The sequence below is a fragment of the Thunnus thynnus genome, chromosome 20, assembly GCF_963924715.1.
Source record: "Thunnus thynnus chromosome 20, fThuThy2.1, whole genome shotgun sequence".
NCBI classification, from domain to species: domain Eukaryota; kingdom Metazoa; phylum Chordata; class Actinopteri; order Scombriformes; family Scombridae; genus Thunnus; species Thunnus thynnus.
Window position 1 is genome coordinate 2,843,995 of NC_089536.1, and position 23,631 is coordinate 2,867,625.

The 23,631-nt window shown below is 40.6% G+C and overlaps 1 protein-coding gene across 4 annotated transcripts in view; it reads left to right on the forward strand.

Annotated features, from left to right (window-relative positions):
- Positions 1-23,631, forward strand: part of rnf213b (ring finger protein 213b) — a 42,187-nt gene continuing 18,556 nt past the window's right edge. Inside the window, exons 1-38 of one of the 4 annotated variants that reach the window (XM_067575491.1) lie at positions 1-98; positions 811-971; positions 1,609-1,875; positions 1,999-2,405; positions 2,484-2,639; positions 3,330-3,499; positions 3,586-3,869; positions 3,958-4,205; positions 5,408-5,611; positions 5,701-5,914; positions 6,015-6,070; positions 6,154-6,319; positions 6,400-6,549; positions 6,934-7,032; positions 7,128-7,256; positions 9,146-9,311; positions 9,407-9,580; positions 10,066-10,212; positions 10,311-10,939; positions 11,536-11,695; positions 11,792-12,009; positions 12,095-12,238; positions 12,345-12,497; positions 13,583-14,876; positions 15,692-15,876; positions 15,974-16,126; positions 16,714-20,511; positions 20,609-20,745; positions 20,833-20,931; positions 21,040-21,152; positions 21,252-21,365; positions 21,486-21,556; positions 21,666-21,822; positions 21,973-22,108; positions 22,610-22,798; positions 22,896-23,029; positions 23,143-23,318; positions 23,412-23,615. In XM_067575491.1, coding sequence (XP_067431592.1) covers positions 870-971; positions 1,609-1,875; positions 1,999-2,405; positions 2,484-2,639; positions 3,330-3,499; positions 3,586-3,869; positions 3,958-4,205; positions 5,408-5,611; positions 5,701-5,914; positions 6,015-6,070; positions 6,154-6,319; positions 6,400-6,549; positions 6,934-7,032; positions 7,128-7,256; positions 9,146-9,311; positions 9,407-9,580; positions 10,066-10,212; positions 10,311-10,939; positions 11,536-11,695; positions 11,792-12,009; positions 12,095-12,238; positions 12,345-12,497; positions 13,583-14,876; positions 15,692-15,876; positions 15,974-16,126; positions 16,714-20,511; positions 20,609-20,745; positions 20,833-20,931; positions 21,040-21,152; positions 21,252-21,365; positions 21,486-21,556; positions 21,666-21,822; positions 21,973-22,108; positions 22,610-22,798; positions 22,896-23,029; positions 23,143-23,318; positions 23,412-23,615 — 11,403 coding nt within the window. In that variant the 5' untranslated portion in view covers positions 1-98; positions 811-869. Of the gene's footprint in view, positions 99-810; positions 972-1,608; positions 2,406-2,483; positions 2,640-3,329; positions 3,500-3,585; positions 3,870-3,957; positions 4,206-5,407; positions 5,612-5,700; positions 5,915-6,014; positions 6,071-6,153; positions 6,320-6,399; positions 6,550-6,933; positions 7,033-7,127; positions 7,257-9,145; positions 9,312-9,406; positions 9,581-10,065; positions 10,213-10,310; positions 10,940-11,535; positions 11,696-11,791; positions 12,010-12,094; positions 12,239-12,344; positions 12,498-13,582; positions 14,877-15,691; positions 15,877-15,973; positions 16,127-16,713; positions 20,512-20,608; positions 20,746-20,832; positions 20,932-21,039; positions 21,153-21,251; positions 21,366-21,485; positions 21,557-21,665; positions 21,823-21,972; positions 22,109-22,609; positions 22,799-22,895; positions 23,030-23,142; positions 23,319-23,411; positions 23,616-23,631 lie in introns of all 4 variants that reach the window. The other 3 variants (XM_067575487.1, XM_067575489.1, XM_067575488.1) reach the window with 3 other exon arrangements.

The window sequence follows — 23,631 nt, forward strand, 5'->3', positions numbered from 1 at the left end:
CGGTTACAGCTGGTTTCCAAACAAACAGTTCTTCAACATCTCACAAGTTACAGCTGACACATCTGTAAACTGTCCGTGCGAACTTGAGAACTGAAAAGGTGAGCAAAGACAGCATAACATGTCAAGTTATCTTCTTCTTAAATGCACTTCATCGCTTGTACAGTACAGCTAGTACACATTACTGCAACTGAACAGCATTATTTCCTGATCTATTGTAAGTACAATCGGCCTTAAATGTTTTGCATGTGATTTTTTTTATTGAACTTTGTCACTAAATAACACCTTTGTGTTCAAGTGAAAACCATCTGAAATCAGCTCAGATGTTAATTGTCATATTTTTATTGTGTATTTGCATCTGTATTGGCGGCTTTATTGGACTTCACGGTGTTTAGCTATGAATTAGTTGATTAACCGATTAGCTGATCATAAGGAAATGAATTGAAATGAATCACCTATCAAGAAATACAAACATTTGCTTCTAGATTGTTTTTTTTTTTTTGACATTTTATAGACAAAATAATGAATCAAATAATTGATTATGACAATAATTGTTGGTTGCAGCCCCAATGGTGTTTATGGTGGTTGTATTTTAGCCCACAGTATGTTGTAGAATTATATATTTATGATTGAACATGATTGTACAAAGTCCATCCGGAAGACAAACAGTCAAAACTGGGAACTAGCTGTAGCAACGTTTCTCATTCAGCCACTCCCTCTCTGATTATAATCCAACTGACTTAACTTGAACAGCAAGATATCCCAGATATGTGCAGACATGAAGGATGTAACAACATGTGATTTTATACTCAGACACAGATAGCTAACAGGGGAACAGGGACTCCCCCCCCCCGGAGAACGAGTCCCTTCAGATGGAGGAGGAGGGAGGCAACCGCCACAGTGCCTCTGGATCTCAGGTGGAAACCAAGGAAACAGAGGATGTTGCATCCAAAAGAGCCCGAAAAAGAAATGAGGTAGGAATTAAAGGATAGGTTCACAATTTTTCAAGCAACAGTCAGGTGTCCATATGAACAGTGAAAGAGGTTTTCCTCGGTGTAATCATTCCTCCTGTTCATGCTGGCTATTAAAAGATCCACACAGTCATTAAAAAGTCTCTGTGAAGCTTATATGAGTCTTCAGCAGTCTGAGTTAGTCATATCAAGTGGATATCTGACACATTTACAGTCTTTTTAGCATCAAATTTTGTGTTTCCTCGGACAGTGTTTCCCTGTTGAACTGTGGTGGAAGTATAGTAACAAAAAGAGGGACTTTGACACTAAAAACACTGTAATGTTGAAAGATATCTACTTGATTTGACTCATCTGGATGGATGAAGCCTCATATTAGCTTCAGATAAACTTTTAAATACATTTTTGCACAGAAGGAGGACTGTGGATTTTGTCCCCCATCACTTCCATTGTAAGGTCATTATGAAGGGATCTTCTAATGGTCAGTATGAACAGGAGGAATGATTACAGCAAGAAAAACAGGTTTCAATGTTCATTTGGGCTCCTGACTGTTCCAGGTGTCAAACTCTTTCTCTTCATCTTATATTTGTGTTAAAACCAGATATGTGGTCCACAGTGAGAGATGAAGTTATGTGTATTTCAGGAACAAAGACCAGGTGATCTCAGCAGGAAAGTTCAAGACAAGGAGAGGAAGAAAAAGAGAAATGAAAGAAGAAGAAAAAATAAAGCCTCAAACTTAAAAGGTGTCAAAAGTGACAACACAGAGAAGGACAAGATGGAGGCTGTGGAGACGACAAGCAGCCAAACTCAGGAAGGTTCATCTTTAGAAACACAACATGTGGAAGCCCAGACTGAAGTCAGTGAGAAGTCAGAAGAAGGTGGAACGCAACACCACAAAGATGCTAAAATGGTACAAGCACAGACTCAAACCAAGAAACATAAAGGCAAAGACAAAGTCACACAGACTCCCGTTGTTGTTCCGTGTAACAAGGAAACACAGACTGAAGCTTCTGACTTTATTGTGCCAAAACAGGACGACGGCACTGAAAAGACTCAACATGGCCAAACTCAGCCAGGTGACGACAGTAACGGGAATCCGCAGGTGCAAGATGACCGAAAGGCTTCTGTCCCATCGGAAAACAAAACTGCAGAGAGGAAGCAAAAACAAGAACAACACACGCCAGATACCCAGCGGCAGGACGGCAGCTCTGCTGAAAATAATAGTCCAGATAAAAAGTCATCAGACGTAGATTTGAAGCAGGAAGAGAAACTTAATAAAGAATCTAAATCTAAAGAGGAGAATCCCTCTGCAGGGGTCTCAGGTGATCCCGCAGACTCACAAGCCAAACAAAAGTCTTACGCCAACGCTGTGTCTGGAGAGGCGAAGAGTGAGAAACCATCCACAGCAGATAAAACCACAAAAGCATCCCAAAGCAAACGGTAAGAGCAATATAATAACAATTACATTAAATACTGAGGTTAAATCTTCATTTTAAACGTATTTTTGTTTCTCCACAGTGATCGAAGCCCAGTGAGACCTCCACCTTCTGTTCCCATGTTCACCTTTCACATCTACGCTGTTCTGGACAAGAAGTTTAGATTCAACCAAGAACACGACAAACTTGTGTTGTATTGTGGAGAACAGTATTTCCACCTTGATTTGACAAATTTTGTGTAAGTATTAATTATGTTTATACGATTTAATACACAGCAGTCAGAAAGCACAATACATGTCTTTTTTATAATGGCTCTGTATACCAACGCTTTAGATTTAAATTGAAACATGGCCTGAAAGATTTAATTTGAGGGTGTTTACACTCACATCAGATGAACAGTGAAGGAACTGTAGTTAGCATAATTCTGGTCTTATATTTGTAGTTTTGCTAATCTTTTTTTTTTATCAGTTATGATAATACCCATCAGACAGGTTGTGAACCAGCCAACAATTTATCCAGATGATCTAAATCATTAATGTGGAATAAAGGCAATAGCTCAACTCTTGACCTTGGAAACAGAAGTTGACACAACGATCTTAACACGTGGTCAATTTAATATGGAAAATGGAACATTTAAATGGAAATTTAAACATCTACATTCCGATGATAACTGGGCAAAATCTGTCTGCTGTTGAAGATAATGTGGTATGATCAAAAGTTCCAGAACAGCTACTAAATTGACCTTGAGGCGAGATTGTTTTGTCCACCGCTGTTTCCAATGTCAAGATTATAAAAAGGAATACAAGAAAGTAGAGAAGTACAGAGATGTATCAATAAAAATCTAATTACTGTCCTGATATTTACTGACTGAAGTTTTCAGCTACAGTAAAATTATCATTAAAACAAATATTTATTATTTTATGTTTAGTGGCCAAAAGCAGGGAGGCTACCTGGTAGAGGCAAGTTTTTCCATTGAAGAAAGAAACTTGCAGAGAGGTGTCCGGTTTTCCTATTGGTATGGTGTAAAACAGCGAAACAAAGAGATACTAGGAACTGCCACAAGGCATCTTCTTACTCCACCAGATTCCAACATTAAAGGTAAGGCTGTTTAACTTCAGCATGTCAACACTCCACTGTAGGTTTGTCACATAAACTGATCGAGTACCTGCCTGTGTTACATCTAGAGTTGCACCTTTACGAAGGCTTCATTAGTCGTCAGGAAGGTGGTTTCGCTATGCAAAGTATTTTGAACGTGGTCGGCTTGAGTAGATCAAAAGGTGTGGAGATTTCAGACGCCTGGGAGGCCTCAGCGAGAACTCTGCTGGACAGAATCTTCCAGAAATGGTCCCCGTCTGACAAACAGAGCACTACAAGCCTGTGTGACAACTTGCGGCATTATATGAAGAGTCTTGGTTCTGCACACACAACTGTTGTATACTCAGACAATTCACGACCTCCTGAGGTCAAGGTTGGTGCAATAAGAAGAGTAGAATTCAAAGCATTCATTATATATCACCCTCAATATTCCTCCAGTAACCAAATCTTTTTATTTACAGGTATTAGAGCTGATTTCAGAGACTTTGGTTCAGATATTAAGAGGAGAGCCGAAGGAGAAATTACCGGGCGGCTGCAGGGACACCAGTCCTCTTCTTCTGGGCTTGTCTGTTTTCATGGTTACCAATAACTGTAAGATCAACCTTGGAGTCAGAGGCTGGGCTGACCTTTGTCGCCTGGTGTCCTCAGAGACCGCAATGGACGAGAAAAACCTGGAGGGGTCGCGCAGTTGTTACCAAAATCTACCATAGTAAGTCTGCAAAAGCTTCAAGCCTGACGGATAAAGTTAAAAAAAATCTTTATGTCCACTCATCAGGTTTTTTCAAAGCTTTTAACCATATCTTATGGTCTTCCTCAACAGTTAAATTGTCACGGAGATACATGTAGCTCAGTTGTCTTCATGTCACTTTGGTAAAGAATCTAAGTATAGAACAGACCAGTGGTATATGTTGCCAAAAACCACATGTGCTTACTCAACCAATACAGTTAATGATAGTGGAGGTAATAGTAGGAGGAGTAATACTGGGGTTTTCTGTCCTTATCCTAAAGTAAATGCTTATCTGCTGCTGTATTGGTTGGTAAAATTTGAGTCAGGATAAAACAACAAGTTCTTTTGTTAGCATTCAGCAACTAACTACATCTCCCATGAGACTTGAGCGCCATCTGAGTTCATTGGAGGTATTGCTGTTGAATGGCAAAGAACATGTTGGTTTGTTATTCCTAAAACAGCTAGGTATGTTACAATCCGGTACACCGATAGATGACCATTTATCTTTGAATTCAGACAAAAAAATCTAGGATCATGTTTCAGTTTTTTGCAGACCATTTAAAACAAAATACACTAACATTAGTAAAAAAAGGGGACAGGATGTAGTATTTTATTTGTATATTAACCATTATTTAACCAGGTGTGTCCCATTTTTTGACAACAAGGTAATATTAAAACAGAGAATAATACAAAACAAGGCCAAGAAGGAAAGCTAATAACTGTGAATAGTGAAACAGAGCTCCCAGTTCCCACCTGTAAGCCCACTAGCCATAAGAAATGTATGACTAGTTAACATGATAAGTCTGTAAATGTTTCCTTTTTTTCCTCCACATTTATTTATTAATACATGTGAATAATTATGTTTTTGTTTATCCTCTGAAATTATTTTTATAGGCTGTTTCAAAGCAGGACGAGACATAGTAAATCTATCAGTTGTATTTTAATGAAAAATAATGGATTTATTTATTGCCTACCAAACCTATTGTGTAATTTGAGTGTATGTAGAATGTAGACTCCCCCACATTCCCACAAACAAAACAGAGAGGATCTGGTAGTCCTTATTGGTAACTACAGCCCTGTGTAGTAATAGAAGTGCTCAGGATAGTACCAGGAGTATTAGTCTGAGGTATTGATGTATAACCTCATATAACACATCTTCATATCACTCTTGTTTCTCCCCTCAGCATTGTGTTGGGTTTGATGAACGCCTGCGCGCAGCATATGGTGTCTGAGCTCGTCCTGCTCGTTCCTCTGCTGTTCAGACTCAGACAGCCAGGAGCCGATGCAACAAAAGTGGGTCCAACTGTTGAAGAAGAGAACTGGTCAGGACTTGAACAAGTCTTCAGCAGGTTCAGAGAGAACATACAGTCTCACCCTGAAAAAAGACAGTGAGTCTCTCTCAAAGCAACCTGAACTTTCTTTTCCTGGAATGGTGATCGCTTTTGTGTTGAAACAGCTTTTTTTTTTTTTTTTACAGGAGAATGATGAGTTTGATCAAGACACAGTTACCTATGGCTAAAGAGATGCCTCTGCTTCTGATGGGCTGGTTATCTCTGGTCGCATTTGAGGATCTTCCTGAATTCTCAGACCTGACAGGGATCCCTGCAGAGCACCTGATCCAGACTCTGTTGTACAGGCTCCGAAAATGTGGAGAGCTGCAGGATAACAACAGAGCACAGGACCATGTAAAGGTAGAAAAATCTACAAATGACACATATTTAACATGTAAAAGAACACAGTTTTATCTTTAAAATGATTATTTGTGATAATCTTTATCTGTTCTACATGCAGCATACTCAGAAAGCCTTGACCCATATACTGCTGAAGGTGGAGAAAGAGAAGGACAGGTAATCACACCTGAAGTATACTTCAAATCCCACTGATTCACTCTGGCATTGTGCTCCCTTTAATGTTTGCTTTGTGTCTATAGACTGATTGAATCTGGAAATATGGAGCCAGCCTTCAGGAGCAGCATCAGTGTAGCGAAAGGCACGTGCACAATTGCACGACTCGTGCAGTGTTACGAGGCTGCGGTCCTGTCCTACCAGCTGGTGTTGAGGATGGCAGAGATTTTGGATGTTGCACGGAGAAAAGAGGTATAAATCTCCTCTGCGCTTTGACTGTCGCATTATAAAATGGTAACTTTAATTTACTGTGTTGCTTTTGTGCCTCTTAGTCCTCAGATGATGAGTTTGACGCCTTAAAGCAGCAGTTGTTGAAGGAGCTACATCCCGTGCAGCAGGGAATCAGTGAATGGAGAGATAAACTGCTGCAAAAACCCCTTCTGACAGCATCGAAATCACTCACATATCCAAAGGAAATTGAGGTACATGACAGACACAGATCTCAGACTATCTCAGACTCTCTTCATTTAATTGACCTTAGCTTAGTTTTATATTTTCGGATATTAGCTTTTCTGCAGTCTAGCTGAGTATGAGATGAGAGGATTGATACTATTCAGATATGAGAGTGGTATCAATCCTCTCCTCTAACTCTTGGTTGGAGAATGAATAAATGTATTTCCCAAAATGTCAAACTATTGCTTTAAACTGCAGATTGTATCTAATTTTTCTGTTTTCTACTGATGAATATAAATAGATAATTTGACTTTTAAAGAAAGAACGTAATAATGAAACATGTTTATGTTCTGTAATTGTGCAGATGAACTAGTTTCGCTTGTGATAATAAATACTGTGTGTTGAATTATCAGATGTGGGACGCGCTGCTGAAGGTCGAATGCTCTATTGAAGAAGTTTCCTCTCAGTGGCGGCAGAGCCTGAAAAAAGACCTGAAGAAGAGGATATCCAAGGTGTGAATCTCTTTCTCTTATTTTTCCCCATTAAATATGACATCTGAGGTCTGGTTCAGGTCTTCAGTTCTGGTTTGGTTTGTTTCTCTTTGCAGGCCGATGATGAAGATAAAGTACTTGTCTGCTGCTTTGAGTCGTCCTCGGCAGCCATAAAGAAAAGCCATGAGGATGTACAGACCTGTTTCAACGAGCTGTGTCGGTCTGCTATCAAGACAATCTGCCAGGTACAGGTCATATTATTAAATAAAGCTCTTAAAATGATAATACTGCGCACGTCAAGCCGCGGTGCAGTCGAAGGTCTTCTGTGACGGGCATGTAGATGTCTTCAGACCCGGCTGTTTTCAGACAGTGCAAGAAGGAGATAAACATCACTTCCTTTGTCCACTGTTTTGCCTGCTGCTGGGGCTAATTCACTGAAATTTCGTAGGGGGTTTTGGGCCATTCACTTGAATTTCAATTAGTAAACAAAACTTTTGATGAGTTTGTGTGTAAAACAAATTAATTTCCTAATTTTCATCAAGTCTATTTTTTAGAAAAGTAAAGACTTTTAACCCACATGACCTGGTCAAAGTTTAACATGTGTATTGTCAGGTGTGTAGAGACAATAAGTAACTGCAGCTGGACACAGAAAAATACTCATATATTTGAATGGAGAGTGTGAGTGAACCGCTAGGTGCTCGGGCCCTAATAAAGGAAAAACTGCAGTACAGAGCTACAAATTTTAGATTTGATTTTATTTTTCTTATGTTCAGAGTGCATCCTCAGTCACAAGAGAATGTTTTATATTCATTTTCTAAAGCTACAATAAGCAACTTTTGCTTTGAGATGAGAGTTCAAAACTCCTCACATCCAACTGACGTTTTTGTTTCACTTGTCAAATGTGTTTATTGAATTTTAAGTTTTCCATTTCACAAGAAAAGAAAGAGAGATTTTAAGTGAATTACCACAATATCACAACAACCACCATAGCTTGGCCTTATATACTTAAAATAGACACATCCACATTCAAATGTCCGAGAAAAATGGTTTCCACATTTTGTTAAAATTAACAGTCTTGGAGTGAATTACACAACTCAGGAAGTCCAGCTCCAATATTATCCTAAACTAGCCAGAGATTGTTTGAGTACTTACTTATTAGTTACGTATATTATTATCTCTGATGTCCATTTTCAATCATAGAAAAAAAACCTGCTCCTTCTTACTCCAGAACTGACCTGAGAATCATCACATTTTCAAAGTAATCCAGTTATAGTTGTCTATAGATCCATGGGTACTGATGGATAAATTATCAATAGGCTGAGGTTTGGTGAAGTCAAGCGTCTCTTTAATTCAAACAGAACACATGTTACAGACACAGAGAGTCTGCAGAGTCTCCGTGGAGAATTCTGAAGAAGAAAAGAAATTCACTGGTATATATTGATGGAATTGGGAGTCACCTTTAGTTGTTTACAGATTCCTGCCAGACTTAGACAAAGCTTTACAGAGCTCTCCCTTCCACATGATATCCATATGACTCTGTCCCACTTTTACCCTCGTGATCCTGCAATCTAATATACATATATAAATATATATATATATATATAAATATAAAACCATACATGGTACACAATGTTTCTATCATTTCCCCTCTGTTTATACAATGTGAAACAAATGAATAAAATTCAAAACATAGAAAAATGTGTCATAAGGACTAAAGTAAGTAAGTAAGTTTTATGCATACACAACATACACAAGAGTATATCAAATCAATATCAAAACCAACATAAATGCAAACAGGAACTTCTAATTGCTCATTTAGCATACTTTTGGTGCCAAATTTTAATCAAAAATGTAAAGAAATATGGGCTAAAAAGAAATATGCAGTTGTCTCAGTTTTGTCTGAGGGGCCCACAGTGTTGGAGTTTGATTTTATCTTTTGACTTGACTTGAATTGTGCACTATTCATCCACACAGTTTGACAGCATTTATCTCTTTGCATGAAATTTCCAGATATTCATAGGCTGTTACTTCTCAAAAGGTTTATCAATATGTTTACTTTATCCAAGGAAATTAGGTAAGAATTAAACCCCAGTATTTGACAGAGTGATCACAGTGCATACGTTCATGTTTTTAGAGGGAGAAGGAGGGGGACCTGATGCGGACTCTGACCTCTAAAGTGAAGGATCTCCCTGATGTCGTCGTGTCTGCTGTTGTTGTCGAGTCAGCAGCTCGATTCGGTGACAACACCGTAGTCCAGCTGCTTGATCCGCAATCCGCCATCAACCACCTACTGTCTCACGGTACTTTGTTTTGTACTTTTGTATTTATTTCTTAGTTACTTTAAGTAATTTAGTCAGTGTTATTAATGCTTTATAATGGTCTCAATGTCGTTAAGGTCAAGGAGACTGGAAGTCAATCCAGGTGGACGACACTGCAGCGGAGGTCGTCCACAGATGTGTGACTGCGCTGAAATCTCTGGTGGCGTCTCTGCTTCAAGGAGACGTTCCCTTTGGACACCTGCAGACCTGCCTGAAACATAGAGAGCAGTTTAAGAAACTTTATCAGCAGTGTATGAACCTTCACAAGCATTAACATCACTATTTACATCAAAATTTGTACCCCTAAAACTTAAAATCATGATGCACCAGAACACACAGACATCATAGACACACTGTAAAAATCTGCAGAAAAGACATCAGTTTTTTCTTCAGTCTATTAAGGATAAATATCAGTAAAACATAGAAGAAATATATTCCTTATAACTTGAGATCTTGGTTCATTTTAATCAAATTTATGACTTTACTATAAGTAACGCAGTTGATCTTTTCACTGCTACATCGATGCCTCAACTTAATTATCAAAAATAAAAAAATAGCTTCCCATTGTAGTTTAAAAATTATACTTAAAGGGTATAAAAAAAGAAAAAAACAAAGAATATACAGTATATACATATAATATTATATAGTTCACAATGTTCTGTGATGTTTTAACTAACACAGTCTCAAAAAAAACATAACTTCTTAATTAATTTTAGCTGTTTAATATCTTCCACAGACAAGAAAAACAACAAATCTGAGTCCGTCCCTGTCAATGCGGAGGCTGTTCTGGCTCAGAGAGAGAAGGATTTGAACTCTTTCATGCAGCAGAAACAGCAGATGGACAGACTAATAAAGATGATAAAGGTTGCAGAAAGCATCACAGGTGAGTATAACTAGAACTTGAATTATGTTAGATTAGAGAGCTTTAGGTTCTGTATCTGTGGGTTTATGTATTGTTTTCTTTGTTCTTCCTTAAACCAGTTCCTGAGATGTCAGTCCTCGAGCAGCAGCACAGTGCAGACCTGCAGACTGTGAGCCTGAACAAACTGGTGCTCGTTCAGTCCTTTGATAATGAAGGGAAGTTGAGAATGTCAGGTCCTCAGGTCCTCTGGTATAACATCAGTATGAATGTCTTGAAAATGGCCAGTCAGATGCTCAAGCTGCAGCACAGCAACCTGATTCTGTCCTCCTGGGTCAAGAGGGCTGGAGATTTGGCATCAGCGAGGCAACAATGCTCAGGTCCTGTTTCTGTAACCCTAAAAGATATCTGCAACTACATCTGGAATCCACTGCTGGCAGATTTCTTGCAGCTTGGTGACAGCATTGCAAATGCAGAAATCACTTTCAGGCAGCTCGATCAGGTTGTGTCGGAGTCAGACGACAAGGGAGACGGGAACCTGATGAAGAGGGAGTTGAGTCTGATGTCAGAGATGCTTTGCGAGTTGGGAGGGTTCAGACCTGAGGAGAACTGGGTGGAGCGGAGACTTACTCAGATCCAGGAGTATCGACAGCTCCACGAGGCAGCGGCTGCAGCCAGCGCCATGCTGAAGATCGCTGAAAAGATGAAGCTTTCTGGGAACTTCACAGAAATTGACACTCTCAGCCAAGTGGTGAGACTCATGTGATCTGACATTAAATTAAAATTACAGTATTTACAATGAAATTCAGTTGTATTTATTAGTGGGCGAGATGAAAGAAATTATCTTCTCTTCTGACTTAAGAGGAGGCACATATTAGTACATTTAAATATATAAAATAGAAATGAGTAGCAGACGGTGAAATGTGACATTTGATGGTCAAAATGTAAACATTTAAAAATATATATGTATATTTTGCTCAGTGCAATAATAATGTTAAAAACACAAGAAGTGACATTAAACACATATTAAACCGACACACTACAGAGAGTAGAGACAAAAGTGAATCAAAAAGAAAAAATGGGGAAAACAAACAGAAAAAAAAACAGTTACAGTGGTAGAATTACTGCATGTTTGAGGAAAGAAATAGAGATGAATTACCTTAGTATGGTGCTGGATTGACTGGGGTTATTGTAAGTGTGTGTTACTGTCAGGAAATGCATTGCGTGCTGAGGTGGTATGTGACTTTTTAAATCTTTCAAGCTGAAGCAAACACACTTTTTCTTACAGGTACTTTTCTTTTTAAGCAAATGTATAATTCTTGTCTTATGTGCATGACTGTTTAACAGAAAGAAGACACATTCAAGCAGAGGAACCTGGGGTCCCTTACTGATGACCTGTTACGTGCCAAAAAGCAACTCTCCGCAGTCACCAAGCAGCACACTTCCTGTATGGAAGAGTTTCTAGCGAGCCAAACTCTCGTCAGCTGGGTCAAAGAGAACCTTAAAAGTGAGGGACTCACATGAAAAACATAATTTGCTTTAATCAGCTGCTCTTTTTTCTTGGTAAAAACTGTCTTGCTAACTTTTCTTGTCCTGTGATCAGATATGAGTGATGTGAAGGTCTATGTTGACCTGGCCTCCATATCTGCTGGAGAGAACGACACAGAGATCGACCAGGTGGCCTGTTTCCATGACGCAGTGATGGGTTACGCCCCTCTGCTCTATTCGCTCTCCCCTAAAGCCGGCTTTGAGGAGTTCATGAAATGTGCCGGTCAGGTGTGGGAGACCCAAAATAGAGATGAGAAGCTACCGGACAAACTGGTATTTACTTCTGTCTTATTTGTAGCCAGTATATCAATCCCTGTTGCTGCTGCCAAGTGATGATGACGCTGGTTTTGCTTTCCAGAGAGAGTCTAGTCGATTGCTGAGCTGGCTGAAAGGACTGAAGGAGACCCACGGCTCTGTGGAGCAGTCCTCTCTCTCCCTGGCTTCATCCATTAATGATTATGGAGTTTATCACATCGGATGGTCTGATGAAAACACAGAGAAGGTACGTGGACAATCTTCCATTAAATTATATGTCAAAGATAAGATAAACACAACCAATATTTCAAGATATTTTGAGATGTTTTTGAGAGACTTTCACTCGTTTGCAGAGATGTCTAGAAAACATGGTGAAGGTGACAGTGAGACGGGGCAGAGAGGAGAAGAGCTACAGACTTGAAGACTTGCTGGAGCTTCAGAACAAACTCATGCTCATGTCGTCCAAAGGGGAGCATGGCAGAGAACAAGTCAACAGGTTCACAGAGGTCAGTGGCTTTTATAAAAGACTATTATGAATTTAAAACTATAGTGCATAACTTTATGCAAGCAGAAGGCTCATACAGTGGTGAGAGGTTTGTTAAATTATGTTCAAACTACAACAAAAATGACTAGTTAGCTAGTTAAAAGCTAGCTAGCTAAAGTCTATGATAATTTATTTTCTAAAGTGATGAAATTACTGTAACTTTATTGAGATTGTCATTATGGTGATTGAACAGGACAGAATCCAATGTACCAGTCTTAGCATCTAAAAAGACACATATGACATCAAATTACAGTATTTTAAAGTTGCATTTATTGACACAGAAACTCAAACATTGTCACCAAACATTTATCTGTTTAGACACCCAGTAGATACATATAACATATATATAACAGTACATATATTGATTTTTCTTTTAGCTCTGGGTTGGTCTATACAAATCTCTGACAAATATATACAAATATCTGTCTTTTTAGCAGCTAAATGTTCAACTTTTATCACCAGCTAGTCTCTAACTTTGTCTCTTTGCCATTTGGTGCTGAGCAGGTAGTGTACAGAGTGTTTTAAGAGATATGAAAATACTTTGATTTGAATAATAATTTCTTGATGTAAAATCCGTTTTAAGTTGAGCACAGATGAATGTGAAAACAGCAGCTGTGGCTCAGGAGGTAGAGTCCACTAATCGGAAGATCGGTGGTTCAATTCCCGGCTCCTCCAGTCCACATGCCGATGTGTCCTTGGGCAAGATACTTAACCCCAAATTGCGCCTGATGGCTGTGCCATCAGTGTATGATTAGTTTCCTCTGATGGGCAGGTTGGGACCTTGCATGGTAGCCCCTGTACCCATTCAGCGTATGAATGTGTGTGAATGGGTGAATGTGATTCGTAGTGTAAAAGCGCTTTGAGTGGTCGGAAGACTAGAAAGGCGCAGTCCATTTACCATTTCACTTGGTAACTCTTTCACCCCCCTGTGACACTTTAACCAAAGAAAACTAAAGATTTCAGCTTTAAGCCCAACGTGTGTGGTTTAAGTTACCTTTTTTAGGTTAACTGTATAAATCTCTACACTCTTGTCTACATGCACTGTAGGTTTTCGAAGGAGTTCAGAGACTTGGCACTATCCTTCTTCAGATGCAAACATCCGGCAACATTCTCTTCAGGGAATGGCATGCTCAGGTCCAGTGCTGCCCAAAACAGCAACCGTGCATCAGAGTCTTCTTCTTATCCCTGATGGATCACGAGATGGTGTACAATGGCGAGGTGACGGAGCAGCTACAAAAGCTTGCTCACTCCATGGACGAATGTCAGAAAAAGTGGCGCTCCTTCATCAGTGAGATGCGCTCCAACTTCAACTTGCTGAACCATTACACCTCAGAGCAGATGGTGTACCTGTGCCACTGGATACACAAAGTGTGTGAACGGCAGGCCTCAGTTCCTCAACAGTTATGGCATTTGCTGTTTCCAATAAAGCCCCAGTGCACTCTAGCTGATGTCAGAGCCGCTTACACGAATGCAGCAAGTATAACTTCAAAGGACGATGAATTGGAAGATGCTGAGTTTGATGACGAAGATCAGTATAACGAACCTTCTGTGGAAGTAATCCCAGCTTCACCAACACACAGTGAAGAGGACATGAAAGAGGCTAAGAATTTGATTGAATTTTCCTCAGAGGATGAAGATGATGACACAGAGGGCTTAAGGAGGCACGATGAGGACAGTCTTGAGAGCCTCTGGAAACGATTCATGGAGGACATGCCACAGTACCTCACCGAGTACTTGGACATCTCAACTCTGGCCCACTTCCTCTTGTGCCTCGCAGACATGAACCAGCAACATATGATCAGGAACTTTCCATCGGTTCTGCAGGAGGGAAAACCTAATCTTGTGCTTTGTCCCAGTGCAGAAGTTTTCACGACCACCTTGTCGTTTTACATGCAAAGTCCAGAGCAGCCTCTGCCGTCTACTGATGAGGTTCTAGTCTGCAGAGAGGAAACATCAGAGGAGGAGGTGGAGATCTTTCTCCGTCGAGCTCTTGGTCAAGGCTCTAGACAAAACTGGCAGAAGATATATTCTCTTGTCAACGCAGGGCTGCTTGGATATGATGTCAGTGTGGCGTTGGGGGAGCTCTTTGAGGGCCTTGAGAGAACTGCCAACCCGCATTACCGTTTGGTAATAGTCAGTCCGGTTGTGCACCAGCACAGATACGTGCCCTCGTTCTTCAGCAATGACAAAGTACAGGCTGGTGTGAGTCTAACAGCAGAAACTGCCAGGAAATATCTACAACACCACTTCGCACAAAACCTGCACCCACAAAACCCTATTGCGGTGGTTTCTCCACGTCGGCTTTCAGTGTGGATGGTGTCATCTGTACGCCCTGCAGTGGGTAAGGCTATTTCGTTATGTTTCATTATTAAAATATTCATACAATAGAGGCAAGAATATAATTTGTTGTTTAAAAACTGTATTATGTGTTGTTGAATGCAGCTATTTTTATATTTTTTACATGTTTAAGCCCCTGAACATTTCAAACATTTCTGGGTAAAATTTGCAAAGACTGTAGATATAAATGAGCACAGCCTTGCTTTATGATTTTGCATACAGTGCCGCTAAATAAGAATTGACACCGGGTTGTTTTGAAATATGAGGTGCATGCCTGGAAAGTACTGAAGTGCAAAAAAAGTGTTTTTTTTCTGCTGAACTGACGAGAATTATTAAGTAGCCTGGTGACAAAAACATCAGTGTTTAAACTGCTTTTGGTTAAACTTACAACTTTTACTCCTTTGATTAGATAATGTAAACTGATAAATATAATATTGTATAGCCTACTTAATGTTATAAATTTTCATTCCCTACTCCCATATTTTGTGCCTGTGAACAGAAACACCTTAAAATGCATATTGCTTGAGACCAAACGTAGTTTTTGGCAGAGCTGCTTTCCTTCTGTTCAACTGGCACTAAACCTTGGTGCAGCCCTTTAATAAGTAACAACAACTGAAATTTTTACTTTTAAGTGGCTAAAATCGAGCTGCAAATCCCCCCTAGTGGTAACATCAAAACTAACTACAACTATGCCATCTGAACAATTTAAACAATGCTATAACTTTAAACTTGGGATTTTTAAGTTACAAAGTTTAATTTACACTTTAATAAATTCATACAATAATTTATATCCTCTCCTATCTTTTTTTCTATCAATAGGGAAATCCCTTTATGTTGATCGTTTGTTTGAGAAGTTCCAGCAGAGATCTCCCAGTGCAAAACACATAAGGATCAGACTGATTGAGCCGAGCATTGATATAGACTCTTTGATTAAGAGTCTATCAAAAAGACTGGCATCCTTGAGAGAGCAGGACCCTGTTCTCCTGCACATTGACACCGCTGGAGTAAGTATGCGTGCATTTATCTCTGCAGTTATAGCTATATTTTCTGTTGTTGGTTGTACTTTAGAGTGTCTTACTTTTCCCTTTTGTTACTTGTCAGGTTCGTTCAGGTCTGGAGGAGCTGCTGTTCCACTTGTTGGTCCTGGGCTGTTTGAGTGACAGTCATGGTTTTCTGTGGAGGAGAAATGTAGCTCATTTGATCACAGTTGAGGTCCTGAGAACGTGCACATCCCCTCAAAACCAGCCAAAGCAGGTAGCAAAGTCTTTTTCAGATCATATTCAGTATGGGTCAGAAAGTAATAGTAAGTCTCAGCTGTCAATAACAGCGTATTCTCATATTTTGAATTACCCATCACTAGTAGCATCTAGGAATAAGTGGACAAAGTCTGCCACAATTGCATTGCCCATTGATGACCATGCATTATATAAAGCCTATTTTTTATGTGGTAAACAAATGCCAAACCAAATTACAATCATACATTCCTTGAAAAAGCTTACAAATGCCTTGATATCCAATAATCTATGTAAACATTTATAGCCCTTCAAGGTCTCCTAGATCTTTATATCAAATTAATCAAATGCCACTTAATTCGCTATCTGTGTTCTAAATCATTACATTTTGTCAACTTCAATCTTTTATGAATTAAATGTAGTTTTTTACCCCTCAAGTTACTTATTTCATTCATATTCCACCTTAATCAGAATATGAAAGGGTTGGGGAGCTTTTAAGGCTTAAAATTAAGGGGTTTTGTTCTTTTGTGAATGTAAAGCCAATTTGCAAAAATGACTAAATTTATCTAATTAATGATTTGCATCTATGTGTTCGGTTTGCTCACACAGACAAAGCTCGGACTTCTTGACATTCTACCTACCATCCAATGTAAACCTCCAAGAGAGGTGCTGGCCACCCGTCCGGTGTCAACAAAAGAGATTGATCCACTCATAGATGAGCAGGAGTTTTGCAGTGAGGGGATTCAAAGACCCTATCAGTACTTAAAACTCTACAGTAACAACCAGAATCTGGATCGTTTCAACTATCAGGAAGGATACAATATGGGGAGTCACATTGATTGTCTCAATCACTTTCTGGCACACTGTGGAATGCAAGATCCATCTTGGGCAGAACTGAAGAACTTCTCCTGGTTCCTCAATGTGCAATTGAAAGACTGTGAGAATTCAATTTTCTGTGATCCAGAATTTCTGGCTGACCAGCTGCCTGGCTTCAAGGGCTTCATTGTGAAGTTCATGATTCTGATGGCAAGAGATTTTGCATCGCCATCTCTGAACACATCAGATGAAAGTCCCATGCTACCCATTCTGGAGGATGACCTTCTTGACCGTCTGAAGATTCGTAAGCACTGGGAAAATGAGTCTCACCCATACATTTTCTTCAACGCGGACCGGTTCTCAATGTCTTTCCTTGGCTTTAACGTGAGGAGAGGTGGGAGGAGAAACACACTCAATGCAGTTGATCCTCACAATCCAAGGATCCTGATAGAAGATGTGATGTCACAAGAACTTTTTCAAGGTTTGGAACGGAACAGGATCTCTCTCACTGAGGACTTTGATCAGTTGACCCGGCCAGACAAGATCAAAAGGATTTCATGCGTTGTTGGTGCAAAGAAAGGAATCATGGACAGAAATTTTGATCCAGACCCAACATATGAGCTCACTGCTGACAATGTGATGAAGATGTTAGCCATACACATGAGATTCCGGTGTGGAATTCCAGTTGTCATCATGGGAGAGACTGGCTGTGGAAAAACACGATTGGTCCATTTCCTTTGTGCTCTGCAGAGGGACGAAAGACCAATAGACAACATGGTACTTGTCAAGGTTCATGGTGGAACTACAGCAGAGATGATCTACAGGAAGGTGAGGGAGGCAGAGATGCTCGCTGAGAGGAATCGTACAATGCACAAACTAGACACCATTTTGTTCTTTGATGAGGCCAACACCACAGAAGCCATTTTTGCCATCAAGGAAATCCTGTGTGACCGATCAGTGAAAGGGAGTCCTCTGAAGGCAGACAGTGGCTTGAAAATAATAGCTGCTTGCAATCCTTACAGGAAGCACTCACCTGAGATGGTGGAACGTTTGGAACGTGCAGGATTAGGCTACAGAGTGAAGGCAGATGAAACAGCAGACCGCCTTGGCAAAGTCCCTCTGAGGCAGCTGGTGTACAGAGTTCATCCTCTGCCTCCAAGCATGGCTTCCTTGGTGTGGGACTTTGGTCAGTTGAGTGATACAACTGAACTTTCCTACATCAAACAGATTGTCCAGAAGAATGTTGGCATCCATCATTTGCCAGTGGCCTGCAAGGACATAATTTCAGATGTTCTGGCAGCCTCCCAGAGATACATGCGGTCTCGAAAAAATGAGTGCAGTTTTGTTAGTCTCAGAGATGTGGAGAGGTCTATGAAAGTGCTAGTCTGGTTTTACCAGCATAGCGAGGTCCTTTTCAACAACTGCTATTATCTCAATGAGATTGAGAAAACACTGAAGTGCTTGATTCTTGCAGTTGGAGTCTGCTACTACCCGTCTCTGGTGGCCAAAGAGGAGTACCTCTCTGAAATTTGTAGGTTCTTTCCAGACCCATTCGACTCTTCACAAGCATTGCAGGAAGAGATTTCGTCATGTCAAGACTTCTTCCTTGAGAACATACAGACAAGGGAGACCATCGCAAAAAATGTTGCCCTTAAAGAGAACGTGTTTCTCATGGTGGTGTGCATTGAGCTCAGGATCCCGCTCTTTCTGGTTGGCAAGCCAGGCAGCTCCAAGTCGCTTGCTAAAACAGTGGTTGCTGACGCTATGCAGGGCCAGAACTCCCACTGTGAACTATTCAAGGAACTCAAGCAAGTTCATATGGTCTCCTTCCAGTGCAGTCCTCACTCAAGTCCTGAGGGCATCATAGGGACATTCAGGAACTGCGCTCGGTTTCAGAAGGACAAAAACATGGATGAGTATGTATCAGTGGTGGTGCTTGATGAGATAGGACTAGCAGAAGATTCTCCTCAGATGCCCCTGAAGACTCTGCATCCTCTCTTGGAGGATGGTTGCATTGACAATGACAAGCCAGATCCACACATGAAGGTTGGCTTTGTTGGCATCTCCAACTGGGCTCTTGACCCAGCGAAGATGAACAGAGGAATATTTGTGTCCAGATGTGATCCAAGTAAGAATGAACTTGTGGAAACTGCCAAGGGAATTTGTTCATCCTCCAACCAAATTCTCTTGAAAATCAAACATCTCTTCCCATCTTTGGCGAAGGCCTTCTTGAGTATCTGTGGTGAGACCTCAAAGAATCAGTTCTTTGGTCTAAGGGACTATTACAGTTTAGTCAAAATGATTTTTGCCACAGTGAAATCCTCACAGCAAGAGCCGGATGATGGACAGTTGGTAGAGGCCATTTTGCGTAACTTCAGTGGACAGCCAGAGGATTTTGACCCAGTTATATTTTTCAAAGACGTTTGCCAAAACCTTGAGGAAATCCCCAGACCAAGCACCTTGCAAATGGTGAAAAAGAATCTTGATCACGACGCCAACCAGGAGAGCCGTTACCTCCTTTTGCTGACCACCAACAATGCAGCTCTCCATATCCTTCAGCAACAAATCTTTGCCAAAGGAGACTATCCACCCCCGGAAATAGTCTTTGGTTCGGGATTCCCAAAGGACCAGGAATATGCCCAAATCTGCCGTAATGTGAACCGGGTGAAAACGTGCATGGAGACTGGGCGTACTGTCATCCTCCTCAACATGCAAAATCTTTATGAAAGCCTCTATGATGCCCTGAACCAGTACTATGTTTACCTCAGTAAGCAGCAATACGTTGATCTCGGTCTTGGCTCCCACAGAGTGAAATGTCGTGTCCATACAAACTTCAGACTGGTGGTAGTGGAGGACCAGAAGAAGGTCTATGAACACTTTCCGGTGCCCCTCATCAACAGACTTGAAAAACACAGGGTGGATCGGAGCACAGACCTGGAACCATGGCAACACAGGGTTCTCCACAAACTGAAGGAGTGGGTGAAGGAATTCTTGGGTGAGGCCTCAGAGGATTTCAAGCTGTCTGACATTTTTGTGGGCTTCCATGGTGATGCCTGCGCGTGTGCTCTCTTGCAAGCACTAGAAAAGAGAGTGCAAGAAGTCGAAGACAGTGCTGTAAGACAGCATGAACAGGATGAAAAAGATGAACCAAAGGGAAAACTTGAGTCTAATTCTAACGAACATGAAGATGCAACTGTTAAAGAGGATGACCAGCTGGGTGATGCAATGGACATAGAGATAGATGGAAAAGAGCAAGAAATTGTGTCAATGGAAAAGATTGATGACGAATCCACTGAGGTATGTGATGACGAGAACAAAGTGATGTCTGAGGACGAAGAAGAGATGGAGACAGAAACCGAAGTTGGGTCAGCTGGGGAAAATGAGGAAAAACAAGTCTTTGAATTAGCCAAAGTTCTCTTGTTGAACTGTGCCACCCCGGACGCTGTGGTGAGGCTAAAATACTCAGAATTAGCAAACCAGGAGAAGGACAAACTCCAAAGATTGTACTTTGAGCAACAGCATCACCACTCGCTCCGGGATTTCCTGGAAGATTGCCGGCACAAGCATCAGGACTCCAGCAAGTTTCTAGAGGTATGCCACAAACCACAGCTCAAACTTAAATTTTCATTGTTCCTTTATAATCATCACAAATTGTTGACTTTATTATCCACTTTGTGATTTTGCACAGATCACTACATTCTCCAGCTTGTTGACCAGATCAGATGTCAAAGTAGTAGCTCATGCTCTTGGACTTCACACAGACAAGATCCTCCTGCTCTCGCTCCACCAGTTTGACACTGAGGTCTCCTTCTGCAGCAAGATACGGTAAACAAACTATATAAATAATAACAGCCTGGCTTTAATATCATTTTTGGTCTTTTAATCTTTCTCTTACTGTCTCTTCTGTGCCAGGGGCTTCCTTCAAGATGCTGGCCACTCTCTTCATATTCTGTTAATCCAGATGGACCTTGAGGAATCTCAGTGCAGTGATGAGCTCATAGCATCAGCAAAGTAGGGCTCAATGTCAGGATCCTCCTGAACTGTGATTACATGAATGCTCAGTGGAAACAATGACATTACAGCTGTTTCAGGTGTGTTTATAATTCCATCTGCCTCCAGATACTGCACCATGAATTACCTGATGTCACATGATGAACAGACGTGTTGGGTGATTTTCATTGTGAAGGTTTCCAGGATCGCAAGTCAGTCACAGTACATTGGTTTCCAAGGAGGTTAGTATTCATTGGAACATACTGAATGTTGTAATGCAGCTATTTGTGTACTGTATTATACAAAAAGATTAATTCCATGTTTGGTCTTTTGCATCAAAGGAGTCTGGAACTCGGTGCATATTGATGACCTGAGAGATTCAGAGGACATGAGCCTGAATTTGTTGGTTTTCTGTGGAACTCTCATCAGCAACCTACTCAACCCTGCACTGTCAGGTAGAAACTGTGCATCTTCTGAGTATTAACAAGTGTGTTAAATAGGAATGAAAGTTGTTTCCTTTTTCTCATGGCTGCAATTTGTACATAAGATAAACAGTATTTCTTGATCTTCAACAGAAATCCACAAAAACAGAGAAACAGCTGGGGAAAGAGAAGACTCTGAAGTAGTCAGAAATGTGAGTTTGAGGGTTAATAAACGTTATGTTCTCTTACATTTAGTCACGTAAAACAAATCTAAGTTTGTTAAATATTTAATGTTTTTAAAAACTTACACCATATACTCATGTTTGCATACAGGCAGACAGAGCCCACCTCCACAGCCTATCTTTAGTGAGGTCATGCATCCAAAAAGCAGTGGGTTTGCTGAGGGACCCCGACGACATGACATCACGAAGCATGCAGAGGATGCAAATCCTCCTGACTCTTCTGGGAACTAGTCAAAATCGTCTAGGAGGTGAATATAGTCGTCTAATGTTGATTTTAGTTTGTGACATTTTACATTTTGTCCATTAGTCACCACCATCTGTTCCTGATGTAGTAGTAAATACATTCTGTGTTGTAGCATTTTAAATTGTTTCTGATGAAACTATAAACTTTGTTAAAGTTCACTTTCAGAAGGTGTTGTTGATTAGACTGGCTGAGGCCTTGGCACAGAGAGAAGAGACGATGGGCTCTCCTAAGGAGTGGGTGAGCATAGAAGCCAAGAAACGCCAGGCTCTACAAGAAGGGGGAACTCTGAGGTAAAATCTCCTTCAGATTTGATAGGATAAACTTAACCTTAACTCTTAATATTGATCATGTGACATAAATCCTTAATTCACAGTTGAGAATGTTTTTATATCCACCTAGTTTTGGGTCTTTGTTTGCTGTTTGTTTGTTAGTTGGCAGGATATCTGAGAATTTTTTGGAAGATTTTATTGAAATTTTTTGGGAAGAAAGGCAATCATCCTAGAAACAACCGATTCGTTTCTTATTCCAAATACAATGAGATAGGGCATTTTTGATCATTTACACTATTCTCACATGAACTACTGCACTTCATTGAAGGAAAAAATGTGGCACATGTATCCAATGATTGTCTGTTACTATGTGTATTTTCATGCAGATCAGGATAGAGATGCAAACAATTCTAAATATTTTCCATTATTAAAATAACTAAGAGAATTGTACACCCTTTGTAGAAGTTGTAGCCATCAAGGAGCCAATCAAGTTCCCTATCTTGTGTTGTCTTTGTCTGGCAGACACACCCTGTGGCGCTGTCTTCAGTCCACTGTGACTCCGATCTTGGTCAGCATGTTGGAAGTTATGGACAGGTACGCCAATCTGGACCAGCTCTCTGATGACAGGCTCAGCCAGGGCCTGATTATGCTGTGGTTGGACATCCTGGCAGATTCACAGATTTTATCACTAACACCTCCCCAAAACTCAAGGTAGTGTCAATTACTTCTTTTGAATTTATTTATAATACGCCAAGTGAATGTAATTAAAAGTCTGCATCATTTTCTTGTCTCTTGTTATAATGTCTAGTGTGTCAGATCAGGAGGTGCTTGTGCAGCACTACTTCATGTTGGACGGTGAAGAACAACCCAGTGCTGCTCCATTCAGCTGGCTCATCAAAATGCACCTTGAAAGTGTGTGGGAAGAATCTGAATTTATGCCAGGTTCGTCTTGGTTCTTGGAGTGTATTCATTAAAATGAAGCTTTAAATTATTGATTTATATAGACCTTATGGTTATTTAAATTTTTTTCTGGCTCTTTCTTTCTTGTTCTTCAGTAACAAAAGACAGAAGCACAGAGAGGATTCTCCAGTTTGTGAGCGCCTTCAACAACAGCAGGCTGGACAGCCACTTGCAGAGACTCTCAGACGGAGAGCGATTGGAGTATGGCCACCACTATCTCCAAGACTTTCTGCTGCTTTCTTTCAAGATCAAGTCAAAGGATGAACTAAGGGTATCGACATTAAGAGTTACATATCGGCTAGGTAGAATGTGATTTTCAAACAGCCAAATAGCCTTTGACTTTTGACTTATCTGTCACATGCAGGTGCTCACCAAGGCCATGCTGGGCTGTGTGTCTGAGCTTCAGAGGTCCATGGGCGCAGACCCTGACCTCTCTCCTGCTTGGATAATGGCTGCTGCCAAACATTTTGCACCCAGACTGGACACCCTCTGCCATATATTTCTGCTGCAGCCCCAGCTGGATGCTGATGTCTTTCGGCAAGTGTCAAAGAGGGAGCCCCTGGAAATGGTAAGAATAACCTACT